This window comes from Calypte anna, chromosome 10, assembly GCF_003957555.1.
Source record: "Calypte anna isolate BGI_N300 chromosome 10, bCalAnn1_v1.p, whole genome shotgun sequence".
Classification (NCBI taxonomy): Eukaryota; Metazoa; Chordata; class Aves; order Apodiformes; family Trochilidae; genus Calypte; species Calypte anna.
Genome location: NC_044256.1, coordinates 14796016 through 14813562, shown reverse-complemented (window position 1 = coordinate 14813562; position 17547 = coordinate 14796016). Strand labels below are relative to the sequence as shown.

The window sequence follows — 17547 nt, the reverse complement described above, 5'->3', positions numbered from 1 at the left end:
CTGTTACTCTCCCAGTATCTCCTGTAGTCTCCAGACCTGCTTCCTCCTTTCCCAAGTTATTTTGGCTCTGTGGGCTCGGTGACCCCACTGGGAAGATGCAGGGGAGGTTGAGTCTGTGGGGATGTTGTACCAAACTAGGAGAGGACATGATCCTTAAAAAATAATGAACCTTAAAAATAATGAACCTTAAAAAATAATTTTATGGCGTGGAACTATCCAGAAGCATATATAAAACTCTGAGAATATTTAGGTATGAAAGAAGAAAAATGAGTCCTTGTCACTACCTCATGCACCAGTTCTTTGCTCCAGATCACTCCCTTCACAGTCTCTGCCCCCATTGTGTGTAGCAGCCCATGTCCTGCTCTGGGCTAGGATGAATTCAAACAGCTTTGTCCACCACCCTGTGTCTAATAAATAAGCATGAAAATAGCTGGCAAGCCTTGGAAAGCTTTCCATCCCAGGACAACTTGGCGGGGACAGGGTAGGTCTGCAGGAGATGATGGGCCCTCTGGCAGCTCTGTGCTGACCACTGGGAGATATTTACAAACCAGACAAAACACAGCAGCAGGCAGGCAGCCAGGCTTCCCTCTGGCTGCTCTTGATTACTGATCCTTTCACCCTGTTCACTTGCATTTAATATTTTAGGGCTGTGTTCATTGCTTCTTTATACAGAAAACCTGTCTTATGTCGGGAGGTCTGGCTAAGAACTTAGTTTATGCATTGGGCATTTTTGGAATCGATTGCAAAATCTATCTATAAAAGTTCTCAGTGTGTTAGCAAGAGAAGGATTAAAGGCAAAATTGACCTAGCTGAAATTAATCTGTATTCAGAATCACCTGTTGTTAAAAAGAATCCCACTTCTATACTGCTGAATAATAGCACAGAAAGAAAACTTTAACCTCTGTGCCTCTGTGAAATAAATCATCCTCATGGGGTTGCCTATGGGAAACGCAGGATGAATTTGAGCCCTGTCATTTTGCTGGGAGATGAGCCTATTAAACTATGAGTTGTTCTCTGGGGAGTACAACATTTACAGGAAAAAGGGGCTTTGGGGAACTTGAGGAAGAGCTGCACAATTTGAGATCTGGTTTTGCATCTCATCTTGCTTGAGGTAGTATCCACAGACATCTTATTGCTTCAGTTTCTGCATTTGCAAATCCATCTGAACACCCAGAGAAATGTGGGGGCAGCTACTCCCTTCTGTACATCTCCCCTAAACACAGTTTTGCAGGCCATCTTCTTCAGATCTGATTGCTTTTCTGTTTTTGTTTTTTTTTTTTGGTCTTAGTTACCACAGGAACTACACTTGGCATCAATGGAGCCATGGAACTGCTTTTCAAAGTCATCAGCCCCTACAGCAAGAGACACATCAGGACAGTCAGGTAGGCAGTAGCCTCAAGGGAATTCATCCTTCCAGGTCCTCAAGAAATAAAATTTTGGTTCCACTTGAAGAGGCAAAGAAATCAGAAATGGATTCACTATTTCCATTCACTTTTAACCGGCAGGGTTTTTTAAGAGGCAGAAATCATTCCCTGAAGGACACATTAATGCTGTGATTCATCAAATGATTCATGCTGGTGGCCATTTATTTGTGGTGTACCCTGTGCAGGGGTGGCAGTTTGATTGCAGGGTATTGTCCTTCATTTCCCAGTCAGGACTGGATTTTGAGAAGAGTTTGCTGGCAGCAGAAAAACTGCTTTTGCCTCCCCCTTAGCAAGAACCTCCTGACACCGGGGGCAGGTACAGTGGAGTCGTGGCAGTGCTGCCTTGTCCTGCTTTTGCAGACACTGGTGACCAGGTCATTGTGATATTTTTGAAGTATGACAGTCACTACTAGTATTAATCAGGGTCTGGTTTTAAGCCCATCCCAAATATTTCAAATATTTTTTTTCTGAAGACAGCAAGTCCATTTTGTATCTCCATCTTAATGCTGAACATTAGTTCTCAAGTTGTCCATTCTGACCATGTCCTCAGGTGCCTTTCAAGGCAAATTTGTAATGTGGAAAACATTCACAGAAGGACATAGCCCATTTCTGTAGCATACTCATTACAAACAAGAGGAAGAATTTACTGCTCTGACCTGTGCCCACACACTCACATTTGCTTAAGCAACACAGAACCTGCCAGTTCTCCTGCTTAGACAATGCAATGCTTTGTGGAGCTCATTGTCCCTACCTGGTCATGCATGGCTCAGCAAGGACATAAATTCAGTCAGTTTTGGATTCTGCATGGACCTGACATGGGTGCAGTTCATGGCTGGTGGTTGGTGAGGAAGCAGGTGTAGACTGAGCATCATGTCCAGGTGAGGAGTGGAGGGACAAAAGTGGCACAAGAGTTTGACTGCAAGTTGCTTAGCTGTGGTTGGAGCCCAGTCCCTCTGGAGGAAGACACCAGTAAATAACATCCATCCTGCTATTACTGCCAAAGACTGATACCAGTCATCCCAATACCACCAGTTACACAGTGCATTTCATGGAAGGAATTTGAAATGCTTCCCACTAGCCTTAAGAGATGAACTTGTGCTTCAGTACATGGTATTGTTGATTGCTGAACACAGAATTCTTCTAGTTCTGACTATATGTCTGAGGGTATAAAAAAGATAAATTAAACAGGGTTTTTTTGATAATAAGATACAGGGTGAGCCCAGCAGATGCACAACTTCCTGCAGCTACCTTGTTAATGAAAGCCAATGCACTTTTGTCTGCATTTTTGGCTTTCTAGTATAGTGCTAAGTAACTGGAACTACTTCACAGCTTCAGTTCTCTTTTAGCCAGGTTACCTGTGATTCCTCTGCATAGGCTGCCCAAAAGTATGGTATCAGGATGTTTCCTGCACAGATGTTTGGATATTACCCAACTCAAAGAATATTATCACCAGGATATTATTCCTGGGGTGTCTGAGCACCCTCCAAGATTCCCCTCAGGCCTCATGTTATAACTTGAATCTTTAGGACTGCTTTATGTATGGCACAGGTGCCTAGGACAGGGCAGATGCAGAGCTGGGCTTGACTTCTGAGGCAGCCATAAGTGACTGATGGGTCCATATCTGTGCTTAATTAAATAAGCAAATTCCACTCAATTCCCTGGTTTTCTTCATGGGGAACTGATTAGAGGCTTTGATTAGAGAAGTGTTGGTTCTACTTCTGAGATAGCCTCATAGGTCAGGCTCTGCATGTAATGGGACTTGGGCCTGTATCAGTTCTTGTTTTACCAATGGGACTGGCTCCATAAAAGTGTTTTAAATGAATTTTGTGCAACACTGCTTTTTCCATTCGCTGTGTCCTCTGAGAGAAGTGGAAAACTTGGAAATCTGTCACACATTTCTAGTCTGGCTTTTTGCTGAAATACATTTGGAGTTGCAGCTAGTGCTGCTGAGGGTTGTAATGTAGGCTGCAAATTGCTGTAGAATACCCACTTCTAAGCAGAAAGGAAAAGAAATAGCCTTCAGAGAAACACTCTGCTTTTGATTTCAGTGAATCCAGATTGTGTGTGCTATATTTGGGGGTTTCTTCCTTTCATCTGATGTAGAAAAAATTATTTTGAACTCGTCTGTGAACTTTTTTTCCATTTGGCATACACACACAACAGAAAACACAAGCTCGAAATTTCCCTGAATAAAATTCTAGTTTTATGGCTAATAAGCCATTTTATTTATTGCTGAAAACCTTGGATTTATTTTGTTTTTGCAAAAGAGGTATCTTATACATTAACTACTGTCCACCTGAGCTTTCTCATTGCTAGTTCATTTTCCTAATTGCCTTTTTTCCCTAAAACTTTTGTGCTCTACTTAAAACCTATTTGTATGAGTGTGCAAATGCAGAATAAAACCTTTCCTGGGACCAAGCTCACAGAAAAGGTGATTTGGCTCCCACCTACACTTCGTTTAATGAGCAAGATCCATAAATCAGCTGAAGCCTGGTAACCACTCATCTGGCCTGCCTGGGGATCAAAGCTGCTTGTTTCATTTAATAACTAGGAGCAGCTGAGAAGGTCAATGGCTCAGTGGAGACAGTCTGGTTTACATCAGAGGAAACACACAAACCTGTTTTGTTTTAAAAAATGCTTCCCTTGTTATTCAGTAGCACTTGTGTTTGCTTGTGGCCCATTTTGAAATACTGTTCTCCCTGGGGAAAGTAGCTGCAAGAGATGCTGTCGACAAGAATTTTGGTCCAAAGACCACAAGTCCAGACTGTAGTGTGGGCTACAGATCATCTTTTCCAGCATTAGGGAATCCCTGGGATAGCAAAGGTCTGAAAATCCCAGGCATCTTTGCAGCTTCTCAGCAAATGCAGGTGGGTACCTATTTTATTGAGCTGTTCTAGTTAAAACTTTGTAGGGTGACTGGGGAAGGAAACTTATGGATGGGTTTTCTGAGATGTGGAGAAAGAATAAAAAGGAGTCACATGCTTTGTCTGGTTCAGCATGTGCTCCTGGTCATCTGACACTGGTGTAGTTCTTCCCAAATTTGCTGTGGCTGTGCTGAAATCTGGAGTGGCTTATTTTGGTGTGGTTGGTTGGTAATAAAAACATTTTTGGCTGTCAGTATGGATTGTGAAGAGAATGCTAGTTTATAACCAGCCTATAACTTTGCTATGGAGGAAAACGCCAATGTCCTCCCAGCAAGCTTCTGATCCTCCCTTTGTATTTGCCCTTTATACCTACTCTCCACATTATAACTATTTGCACCATGATTTGCCTTGCTACTGCTGGGAAGGAACAGCCAGCAACTGTGGAGGCTGAGATTACCCTGATTCTTTGATCAGCTGCCAGGAATGCAGCATTGAAAATGCACTACTTCTCTTGTGGATGCACTCATGTTCTCCAGTCCTGGTCAGCAGCAGTACCAAGGTCACTTTAAGAATCTGCCCTGGAGAGTGCCCTGTGAGAGCTATTTATTTAGCTAGCTAAGATGGAGAAACAAGATCCATAGTTCTATTTATTTTTCCTGGTGGCAAAGCTCTGGGTTATTTAGAAATAGTCTACCATGCTCCAATTGGCCTTCTCTGGGTGTGTGCCAAGTAGCTCTGATTCCCCTGAGACTGTGACTCATGGACTTTATTGGTATTAGTTAGGCCTTTGAGGTCTGCATGTTCTGGTGCCATAATTGTGTGGATCTCTCCAGGACTTACCCATATCTGAAGTAAAAGCCAGATGAACAAATGTGAAACTTAATGTGGCTTAAAGAACTCTTGAGTTAAGCACTGCAATCCACATGGGATGGAGACACTGGATTGTCTTGCTCATGATGCTGGGCTGTAGAGAAACCTTTCTGATACCTTTTATGGGGCAGTTTAAAATATAGCCAGATGATGATGATCTGTTTTTCTCAGTTCTGTTTATGTCAGTAGCTGGGATATCTGATATGAGCCTGTGTGTGAGATGCTCAAATCTGCACTCCATCAACACCTCCTCTAATGCAATAACCCTGATGCCCCATAGAGTGCCATGACCTCTGCTCCTTTCACCTTCTGCCTTACTGATTCCTTGTATGTTACATATCTTCTATCTTTCCCTTATTTTACAGTGTCCCTTTTGACACTCTTGCTTATTCTCCCAACTTGCCTCTTCTTAGAGATAGTAGGAGATGGTGTGGGCAGATGGATGTGGAATGTGACAGTGGCAGATATTTGTTTTTTGACCAGCCAGGGGCTGGGTTTCTTTTTCATGACTTTGTCTCCAGGTAGAGATCAGATCTCCATCAGATATCCTTCCCATACTGGTGGCATGTCAGGCTGATGGCTCTGAAGGATATATGTTGTCTGTGGCTATATGTTGTGTGGGCCTTTTCTAAGACTCCTCAAGTTGAAGGCATATTACCAAAATTAGTGAAGACAAAAATCCAGAGCTTCTGATCCTTTCAGGAAGAAGACCTGTGTTTTAGAAAATGGCAAATGATTTGTATCTCTGTTATGTTATATTTTCTGTTGTTAAAAAGTTGGTGGGCAGTCTTATTTCTGCAGTTTTTCACTAAGAACAATTTAAATAGTCCTTTAAAAAATCTTTTATTTCTCAAAGCTTTGTGAGTACATTTATTTACTTCAGCAAGTAGGGCTGGCTAATGATGAGTGATCAGATAAACCTCATACGAGAGATTTCAACAGGGCTGACTATTCATCAGAATTAAAAACTCCTTCTGTGAATATCAACAAAACTTGGCTTTCTGCACAGGGTTTTTCCAGTAAAGTTTGACTACTTAATTAAAAGTGGAAAGTGAATGAAAAAGGTCTGGGAATAGCGCCAAATTAATTCAGTAGAAAATATGATATGCAGAAATTATCTGCCTTTGCTTGTGTCCAGCATTGCTTGTTTCTGACATTGGATCACCATTCTTCTATGTTTGGTGCTTGTTGGATGGTCTCAACTTCTCAGCACTTGCTGATAATCTCCCTTTCCACTAAAGGCAGAAAACCCTCTCATGTAACTGCTCCATCTGAGGTGGATCTCTGGACTCTTCACATGGTAAAGGAAAAAAAGAAGCAAGGTTCTTTTCACTTGTATCAGATGTTTGTCTCTAGAAACTTGAGGCTTGGAAGCGTTTAGTTTTTTGGCTTTTTTTTCCTCTCTGCTGACTGGAGAATGACTTGAGTGGGTAAAACTGGGAGTAGCACAGTGGGTGTTTAAGGCTGGGTCAGATAAATGGTTGCTGAGAGAGCTGGAAAATGCAATATTCCCTAACTACTGCCAGGGCTCAAAAGCCCAGAGGAAATGGGAACAGCTCGCATGTCTTTTATTTGGTGATGTGTGCTGGGGGGTGATCTGAAGTGGGGAGTGACTCATTAATCTCAAACAGGCAAGAATAAGGATGACACTGTTATGGTCAGGAGGTTATTCCTATATCAGATACTTCTGTCACAACGTGAGCTGAGAGGAAGATTTTTCTGGAGGACTGAAAGCAGAGCTCAATCAAGTGAAGAGGGGAATGTTAAGGTGATTAAAAGAGCACATCTAAAGATAAAAGCTGAAATCTGATGGTCGGTATTGAATGGAACATCGTATCAGATTGACCAAGGAGAATAAAAAGGCACTGGAAATGATGAAAGTAAAAGTTGAGAAGCTGTGTATTGCTTCAAAATAAAGCTAGAATATATGAATATATTTTTTTATATATATAAAACTCTGTTTTTCTATAAAACGTGTTTTGTTTGCAACAGAGGCTCTGTTTTCCCAACTTGGAACTGGGGCTTTTGATGCAAGATAAGGTGTAAGTGTTGAGCCCATAGTGTTGAAAAGTGACCAAGTTGCCACATCAACAAATGCTTGTAAAAGTGATTTCCTCTGACCTTAGCAACAACAGAAGAAGTCAGAAGTCTGTTAGACAAAAAGAGAGGAGTCATGCAGCAGGGATGACCTGAATACTAGAATTATCTCTTCTGTTAAGAATGATAGAGAGACACATGGAAGAGATCCAATTGCAAATGTGTCCAACACCCAGTGCAGACAGTTAGTTTCCTCAGCCTTAATCCAGGATAACTTTTTGCTGGTAGATCACCATATTCATTTATTGCAATTCCATCTTCTGGATTGTCCTAAATGTCAGCTGCTCTCTGCTTGAACAGAAGAACATGCTGTATGGCCACTGCCATATATTTTGAGACTGAGCTGAAACTCAACACACCAACATGTTGATCAGTTCTTCTGCAACCTGATACAATAGCTGTTGTGATCCCTTCTTTTTGAGGAATGTTCCACATACAGTTTTATGTCTTTGTTTATTTGGCAACGATTCCTGATAGGAGATCAAAAGCAAATCATCCTTAATTCCTCTTGTTAGTCTGTGTTTTGCCATTAATTGTGTTTAGCAGTTGGGGTATTTAATTGGAAACTGACACACGATTCTATTGGAATGTGGTCAGAATTAATCAATGCTTACTGCCTGCTTACTCTCAAATTGCTACTTGGTTCATTTGATCCCTGTAGAAAATTCACAGGAGGGGCTGAAATTTCTTTTGAGCTATGTGACAGATAAGTTACAAGCCTTCCCATCTGGCCTTGATCTACATGGGATATAGCCCAGAATTCCTGCTAAATGAAATTGGTAAATACTATTTTGAATGAGGTGATGCCAGCAGCAAAGGGAAAAAGGGTTTTCCTTTAAATTCTTGTTTATACCAAGTTTCTTCTCCACTTGACTAACATCTCAAATAGCATGGAGCTGAAATGGGTACATTACTGAGATAAGTAAATAAACTCCAGTGCTCATATTTAATGCAATGAGCCATTGTAATACAAGAAATTATCTTGGAGCCAAAGGTGTCCCAGTTTTATGCAATTTCTTCTCTTCTTTTCTTTTTATGGTCTGTGTGGTTTCTCTCAAAGAATGACCTGTTCTAATATTAATAAGTTATAAAATCTCATTTCAGACTGATGGTATCTCAGTGCTGCTTTGCAGAGTAAATAGAGTTGCATTGCAGAATTATACTTTACTGACATTGTACCATTAATAGCAGCAGAAGAGAGAAATTGAAAAATTAAGAGGCAGAGGCAGGAGAGAAAGGAGATGCTTTCAGATGAGATTTGAAAATAGATGAAGAATTGATGAGGCAGAGAGGAATACCATATATCAAGGTTATTCCATATGGCCAAACATGTTGCATACAGAAACCCTGGTGCCATCTCTTGGTAGCCTCTGGTATCGCAAGATTAAGCACCTGTCTGCGGCATAAAGGATTGGCAAAGGAACATTATATAAAGAGAAAACCGGTTTTAATCTTGCCTTGATATTTCATGGGAAGGGAGGAACTGGTTTACAAATAGATACACTTACTGCAAATGTTATTTTGAAAGATTTTTGCTTTTTTTTCTTTTAGCTCTAGCTTATTCTTTACTTCTCTTTCAGGTAGAGGTAACAGTTTGGAAAAAACCAAACAGTCCTTCCAGCTGAAGGCCATTCTTTGCCCATTATTTCTTCCCCTTTGGTGAGCTAGTGGCTTATATTTGGAAAGATGGTATGAGAGCAAGTCACTCCTGTTCTCAAGTTCTTGACTTTCCCCACCCGGTGGCTATGGCAGATGCAATTCATGCTTGACCTCACTTGATAGCTTTGGGTATGTCTGCACTGCAGGCAACTCTCTGCTCCTGGGAGGGGGAATCTCTGTGCCCTAGCTCTAATTTCCCTTATTCTGCTAACAACTGTTAAAGCTTGCTGTAGGGCCTCCAGTGGGGGCTACACAAACTTCACAAACTTCCTAGGACTTATTATCCAGTCTAGGAATATTATTCATATTGCCATGGCTGTCTCACTGCTGGGCTTTGTTCGAAATAAATTAAAGCTAATGCTTGAGTGCCTCACTGCAATGCAATCACATTGCTTGTTAGAAGTTGTCTGTGAGGTTTATCACCCACGTAGCTGGGGAAACCACTGTCACCCCCATTCAAATGGAAGGTAGGACTTGATTTTGTACATCAGTTGCATCCAAGAGTGTTTCCCAGACTTTAATGAGTAGTTAATATTGACAGTGGTTCATTGTAGCTGAATACGATAGTCCCACAGAAAGGGTAAATCAAGACTGTTATGTACTGGCTGTGCTAAGCATTTTGTAAATAGTGCAGAAGGAACAGAGTGGAATAAATAAAAATAAAACAGCTAGAAGGACTACAAAATACTTTGCAGTGTAGGAAGAAATTAAAGGTTTGGGATATGTTCTGGAAGTTGGTTGGCTACTTGCAAGATGAGCAGGCAAGCTGCTTTTGATCTGGAGGTGCAGAGAGATTTTTGCCAGTGGTGTTTGGGCTATAAGAAGGCAATAAAAAAATAATGGTAGAAGACAAAAAGAATGCCTCTGATGTCTGAAGTGCCAGTCTGAGACACGGTGTGGTACTGTGGGAAAGTCACCCAAAATTGGACTTTTCATCTGCTCAATGTGTAGACTTTGATAATGCCTTCCTGAGGGTAATGAGACTATGGAAAATTGTGTCTGAGGCATTCAATGAAGACACAGATGAACAGGGAGAAAATGAAGGGAGCAAGGGAAGAGAAAAGCAGTAGTGATTTTGTGCAAGGTTTTATGATCAGCCAGGCTGCAGCTGATGTGAACTGTGGGGTGAATATGGAGCTGACAGAGCCAGGAGTTAAGTAATGTTGTTTATGTGCATGTTTGAGGTGGACATCAAAGTGCCAAAGCTTTCAGAAAGTATCAGCCAGACATCCTTGTGGGACTGGAACTAGAGGGAAGATATTTCTAAGCAAAGCCCTTCTGAATTTTCTTGTAGAGATGATGAGGAGGTGCTCACCCTGGCTGTTTGCCTGTGTCCATATTCCTGTGTCAAAAGGACACAGAAAAAATCCTCCCTCGGAAATAAATGAGTTGGGTAATGATGGAAATCTCTGAGAGAAGCCAGAGAGTGAATAGATAAAGCTGAGGGCACTCACTTGTGTGTCAGTACATAGGAGAGCCCAGTAATCTCCTCTCTTGCCTTTTGCTTGATTTATTGCCATTTCTCCTCCCACCCAGAAGCCTTATGAAGGGGGTAGAAAACAGCTGTAAAATCCTCCCCACAAAAGCCTTCAGTCTAAAGGTAGACCAGGTAAATCTGACGAAAAGAAGCCTCAGTGCACAGCATATATAGCAACAATTTTCACTGTTGAAATTTTCAGTGCTGGCCCTGAGCAGGTGCCATCCCCACAGGGAAGACAGTCCTAAGAATTTCCTGGGGTTGCCGTGGCTTTTTTTTCCAGCTCCACCAGTGCTGGGAGGTGAAATGTAAGCCAGTCTCTAGAACTATTGGTGGTTTTAAAGCACAGCAGTGATTAGAGCTGTCCTGAGCAGATGACACAGTGTCAGAGCCCCTAGCAACAGCCTTCTGTGCTAGGATTCCCTGTCTGATGGCACTGCTGGAGCTGCACCAGCTGGAGCTGCAGTGGTTTTAGAGATACAGAAGCAACACACAGTTTATTCCAATGAGCATGAGAGCAAGTGAGCTCTAAAGGCTTCAGAGTCTCTCTCAATATCTTTTGGGTGGTTAAAGAATCCTGATTATAGAGAACAAAAACTTTAAATATTGGAGTATTTACCAAGTGCAGGTGAAATGAGTTTTCTTAGGGAGAGGTTTTGTCACAGCAGTGCTATGGATGCAACCCAGGTCTCTCACTTGCTAACACTGGCAGGGCTCTTCTTGGTCCCTTTATCTGTAGGGCAACACTTGGAATGGCAGCAATGCCAGGAAAATCTGTAAATAAACCCAGAGTTGAGGTGCTCTGGGATGTGTTCGGAGACAGGGCTTGCAAGATGGAGGGGAGAACCTGAAAACTTGAAGTGGCTGGTGAGGAAGAACAGGGCTGTGGATTCCTAATACGGATGCAGCTCTAAGGCTTGGGAATGGAAACTCCCTCTGAAGTGTAAACCTTGGAAAGGTCATGGCTCAGAGACAGAGCTTTTACTGCTAGCCTGCAGCAACAGCCAGACTATTGTGGAAGAGAAAAAGTGAAAATCCTTCTGTATCTTTGGCACATCAATTCCAGGTGTTTCTTTCCTGTGTTAATTGGATGTAGTTTTGACTTTGCGTAGACCATTTATTGCAATGGCACAACAGCTCTCACTGCTCAAAAACTTCAGTTTTTTGGTTTTTGTTTTGTTTGTTTTTTGTTTTGTTTTGTTGTTGTTTTAAATCACACTTACATGTTTGTGGTTATTCCAGTTTTCACCACCTTCCAGATCTTTCTGTGTAGAAAAAATTAAGGGCACATAGAAGAATTATCCTCATAATGCTCATAATTTTTACTGTGCTTTTTAATTATTTATCCTCGTGGCTTAATTCTTATATTTACAGCTCAAGTTCTACCAGCCTTGGCTTTGATATAATCTGTTTTCAAGTGCCAGAGTTTGGCTTGATTATATCAGATGGAAGCTTTCCAATGAAAGGAGAGAGAGAAAAAAAATATTACTGGCTTTCATTACTTAGGCTTCTGCAAATTACCACTTCAAAAAGCTCCTGAGTTATGTCAGTGTGACATTGCAGCTTTCAAACAGCAAATATCAGAAGACTTTGACCCAGTATTTGCTGCAGTTTGGTTTATTACTGACTTTTTATTCCTTTCAGATTCTCTAGCTAAGTGCTGTGAAGAACAGGCACCAGCACTATGATGTGACCAGATGATTGCTTAATAAGGAGCATTACACATGTAACTAGAAAAGCTCATTAGTCTGTGGTTGGCTGGATCAGCCACAAGAACCAGATGCTGGTTTTCAGTCAGCCTTGCAAGCTCCATCATGGTGTGGTGACTTATGTTGCATGGGCTGGTGCATACAGCTCTTAAATCTCCTTGCTTGTAGACGTGGGGATGAAAGCTGAGGCTGCACTGTGGCTGCTCCTGGTAGTTCAGCATTCCTGCTCCTGGTAGTACAACCTTCCTGCTCCTCCTCCTAAAGTCCTGATGCATACTGAGTGTTCAGTCTCAGCAACTGACTGACCAAAATACAGCAGGCACCGTGGGTGATCTAACAGAGAATGCTGTTTCTCTGATTTTTGGATGTTGTACTAAACTAAATGTGCTTTCCTTTCTCGGGATCAGTACCTATCCCATTCCCATTGCCAATCTACATATCCCATTCCTGTTCTTTGAAATCTAAATATCTTGATATACTTGATATAAATATCTTGATATACTCTACTTGCAGTGAGCCTCATTTCTGACCTACATCCTGTAGGTTGCCTTCCTTTCAGTAAGATGTTCTGCTCTGTCCTGCCTGAGCTGCAGAGATGAGGACAGGACAAGGAGAACTTCACATCAGGTGTTGGGGCAGGGGTGCATCTGCTGCTGTTTGAGGCTATGGCCTTTAGTGATGGTTGCTCAGCCTGCTTGCACAGACAGCTCCTCTGGAAGGTGCAGCCTCATTTGCAGCATCTCTCCTATTTAGTGTGAATCTGACCTCATATTCTCAAATAACTCTTCTGCCTTTCTTACCACAGCCTGCAGATCTCATGTCCCAGAAAGCTGCTGCAGGGCAATGTGGCAGCTGTTCACTTTTCCATGGCTTGGCTCTTTTTCCTGCAAAGCTGGAGCTGTGTGTGTACTGCACACCACAGCAGCACTCAAGCGAGTCAAGCGAGAAGAAACCACAGAATGGCAGAGGTGAATAGCAGAGTGCTGGTTTTTTTCTTTATTTTCTTTTTTCTGCTAAACCTTTATTGAAAATCCTGGGCAAGTGAATAAGCTTTCCTCCCTGCACTGCAGTTGCAACATCAATTTTCCCAAAGACTTCATGCTTACTGTACTTGCCTGCAGCAAAACTAGTCAGTGCTATGTGTTCCTAGCACCTTTCTACATGTGTTTGGCAGGCTTCTGTTTTGACAGCACACAGCAGGCGAAATTGGTGTTTCTTTTGCATACAAGGGAGATCTGAAATATTTCTTACAAACTGTTGATGTTGACTGAAGGACACTTGGGTCAGTGAGGACTCAGTTTTCTGAATGAGTGTCCAGATTTTCAGAGGTATTTAGGTGCATGAAGATGAAAGGAAATGCAACTGTAACAGAAAGCTTCCTGGCAGGTAAAAGCCTAATTTTTACACTTAAATTAGTTCTGACCTTAGGATTCAAAGGGTTTTTGAAAAATCTGAGTGCTAGCTGCATGTTTAGACAAAGATGCCTTTTTAATTCAGGTTAAGATACCTAATGTGAGTCTGGTTACTTTGAGAATGTTACTTTGTGTTTCTCAGGTATGTTTATACATTCTCAATTTGAGACTGATTTAAATAGTACCAATTAGCTCAATATTGTGTGCACATAGGGCTCACAAACAAATATCCCAGTATTTCCATGCATGTTCATATTCGGCAGCATCATTTAGGACCATTGAACTCTCAAGTGCCCACTTCACAGTGAATTCAGAGCTGAAGGACTAAGTGTGTATGTGAGGGAACAAAATCATCAGAAGAGGTGAAAAGTGGGGGTAGCTGAAAACCAGGAGGAAATTGGTGTAGAGATTTTATATATTTACTTATATATATTTTGTTGAAATCCCATGTGACCTTTTCAGGCCATTATCCTTTGGGAGTTGGGTAAGCTCAGTATATAGAATCTGCCTAACCTGTGAGCATAACAAGGGAAAGGATGCTTATTAACTTGGGAAGCACATGGAGATTGATAAATGGAAAATGTTGCATACAGAAAGATTGGCATCAGTATCTTTTTTTCACCTGCTTCCTACTGCAAATGTGGATGTAACACTGTGCTGTCAGTGCTGCAGCTGATGAGTAAACAGTTACCCACGCATTCAAGCTGTAGCCTGAGTAGTACAGGCAGACTGTAATTAGACACTCAACAACAGGCAGATGTAAGTAGGGCTACAGGGTTATGTTATGACATTATTGCCAATTCTCAGGCACCCAAGTTATATCTTGTCAGGCAGCACAGGGAGAATGATTCCAGTAGCTATGCTTGTATGAAATGGATTCTTGCTGTGGCATATTCAAAGAAACTCTGCAATACTCTTTCTTAGAGGTTTTAAGCTTTAAGTTTCCTTTGCCTGGACTTTACAGATGTGCTTCATCTGAATAGGACCAGAGGGGAAAGGCAAGTGCCATATAAACTCAAACTGATGGATCTATTTCCAGGGCTTTGTAATATGGAAGCAATACTGTTAGATTAAAAAGAAGAAACACAATTTTTCATCTTGTGTTCGATGTCAGTCATTCCCTCTTTTATTCTGAGGCATATGACTTTTGCTTAAAGAAAAGGCCATCAGCCTTGCTTTTTGGTAGACATCAAACAATGTGGTGCTTTCTCAGTCCTTCAGCTTCATATTTCATGTTCTTTTCAAGTCTCTTAAACCGTATATACTTTAAAAATTAGTTTTCCCTCAAATAAATTTATTTTTTTTTGTTTAAAAAGAGAAGTGAAACAAAAATCCTGGACAAAAACAAACCTCAAAATCCTAAGCAGTGAAACTGCAGGAGTGGCTGAAATGAAAACTTGACTTTCCCATCCATGGCAGCAGTCCAGCTACAGGCAGTAAAAGCTGCTATTTCAGACACTGTCTCTTTACAGCTCAAGAGGCCCTTTCATTACAAAATGTTTTTTAAAGGTGGTGTACCCTGAGATTACTGCTGCTTTAGCAATAGTTTGTACTAACCAGTAGTCAGGGAGAGCTACAGCTCTTAGCCTTGATTACTTTGAAACCTGCCTTCCTTTTGAGCTCTCACATAGCCCTGGGCACAAGCAATGACAAGTTAGATACCTCACTACTTGGACTGTTGGCAACACAAGCTGCCCTTGGATATCTTACTGCCAGAAGTTGATAGTATCCATAAAATAAAAAAAAATCTTTCAGCTGTTTGCAGGCAATGTAGTGTGAGTGCAGGCTCATTTTCTGGCATCGTAAAGTCCTGGGTAGCCCCAAGCTCTGCCTTCTCTTTTATAGTTCACCATCAGAGCCTGTCCAAAGGCAAAGCACCTGCAATTCAATTTCTCTCAATGAGGACAGAAGTCACAGTTGCCCTGATGGGGTGCCTGGGTCTGTCACCAAGCCATGCCCCTTGGCTTCACTGTGCAGTAAGCAGAGTTTCACCAGGTACAGGGACAGTGTCCTTCTCCCTGTCCTTGCTCTGAGTACACACAGCATGAGAGAAGTTGGAGGCAGGACAATCAAGAAGCAAGCAGGATGGAGCTTCGTCTCTTTTCTGAGCACCTACCTTGCTGGGAGCACACTGGGCATGTGGAGTCTCCAGAGCAAAAGCTGTCAGTCATGGTAAACTGATAAGCTACAAATAAATTGACAATTAAGGAGTGAGTCAACAAATCACTGGGCTCTTTCTCACTAGTAACTGAATTGGGATTAGAAACCAGCTGCCTGGGGAAAGGAGGGGAATTTAGCCTCACTCACTGACATGCTTTAATTGTGTATGAGATGTTTTGTAGGGCTGTGCTGGTGCTTGTTATCAGATGTGACCTTGATGGGAATCCTCTTAGTCAGTCAAGGATAGCATCAAGCCCCTTTCACAGTCTCCCTACATGTGCTCCTTGAGTGGGAGAGCAGGATTCTCACACGGTCAGCCTGAAACTGCCTGGGTGATGAATCTCTTAAAAATCCTGTCTGGTTGTGATCCTTCCAACCCCTTCATCTTGATGTGAATGACAAGCTGTCACAGCCTGCCTCAGCCACATTGGTGACATCTGACCCTAGAGAAGGAGTTGACAGGAATGGGAAAACTTCTGAAGTATGGCTTCTGCTGGAGGAAGCAGTGCCAGCTCTGCATCAATCTGTAAGAAATGCCTGGGCATTTTTTTGGCAAGGATTTAAGTGTATTTTGTGTACCTTGTTCTTCTCTGTTACTGCTTCAAAGCTGATTTAATTAAGAGCTGGAAAGAATAGGCTGACTTTTTAGGATACAGCTGTCTCTTGTTATTCTCTCTGCACATGAGAGAATAGGATACTTGTAAAGATGCCTGGAGGATAACCCTGGAGTCACTCTTCCTTCTGGGTAACAGAGGTGAAAGAGGGTGGAAGGCTTAAACTTTTCATTGATTTTAACCTAACAGGCTCCAGAGCTGGCAGAGATGTTTGGAACGTGCTGCTATGAAGGCTGAACTGAACCTGGGAATGGAGATATCCTCTGTGTTAACCATGACACAGAGAAGATCTCATGATGTGGCTTCTGCATCAGGGCTGTAACTTCCCTACAAGGAGCAACATGTCTTTGGGAGAACATATTGACTTCAGTTCACCAAAATGCAGGACAGGAGAAAACTTGCTCCTGGGTCTGTGGTGGTATTAAAAAACAGGGAATCATCACTCCTTTGCTGTTAAGTCTTGCTGGCTATTAGCATTGACTTTGGCACCTATGCATACTTTTTTTTTTCCTCATAACCTTCCTCTCAGAGCTAATAGCCATATAAATCTTTAAAGATGGAGTGGAAATACTGTTCAATATGCATTTAATTTCTGTATATTTTTTGTTTGCCCACTAATTCTATTTGGCACAATGAATTACATTACAGAGAAGATGTGTATTTGCATTAATGACAGCGTGTGCTTTTCTGGGAAGAAAACAAAACAAACAAAAAAAACCTGGTCACTGGAATTTAAACAACCATTAGGAAAAGAATGAGTGATTTTTATTCCCTTTCCTTTAGCATAACACCAAAAGTACATCTGTGCACAACAACTGGATCTCCAAACTCCACCTGTTGGCAGCGTGTGGGACATCACAGATTGTGAGCAGGCTTTGCCTTTAGCCTGAGTTTTAATGCCCAGCTAACAAGGTAGAATTGAAGTGGTCATCATGATGAGTGGTTTTGCATAAGTCCTAGACTGGCAGTGCTGCAAAAATGCCAGCAGCATCAGCAGCTTTTGCCCACCCATATTTCCAAGACTGGTGAAGCTGCTGCTTTTAAGCCTTTAAAACAAACCAAATCACTATGCAAGTGCTTGCATATTTAAGATCTTTATGGCTGTATTTCAGAAGGAAAGTGACTATTCAAGGCATCTGTCTCAGATGAGATGTACCTTCTGGTGGGATTTATAAAGCACCTATTGCCGTGGTGCCTGCATGTTGCTTCCAAATGTCTCTCAGTTGTCAAATGTGAAATTGTCTTTTGAGTGAGTTGCTGT

At 41.8% G+C, this 17547-nt stretch overlaps 1 protein-coding gene across 1 annotated transcript in view; it reads left to right on the top strand.

Annotated features, from left to right (window-relative positions):
• Positions 1 to 17547, top strand: part of AGBL1 (ATP/GTP binding protein like 1) — a 269261-nt gene that overhangs the window by 20025 nt on the left and 231689 nt on the right. The window contains exon 5 of the mRNA XM_030456954.1: positions 1289 to 1382. Coding sequence (XP_030312814.1) covers positions 1289 to 1382 — 94 coding nt within the window. The remainder of the gene's footprint in view (positions 1 to 1288; positions 1383 to 17547) is intronic.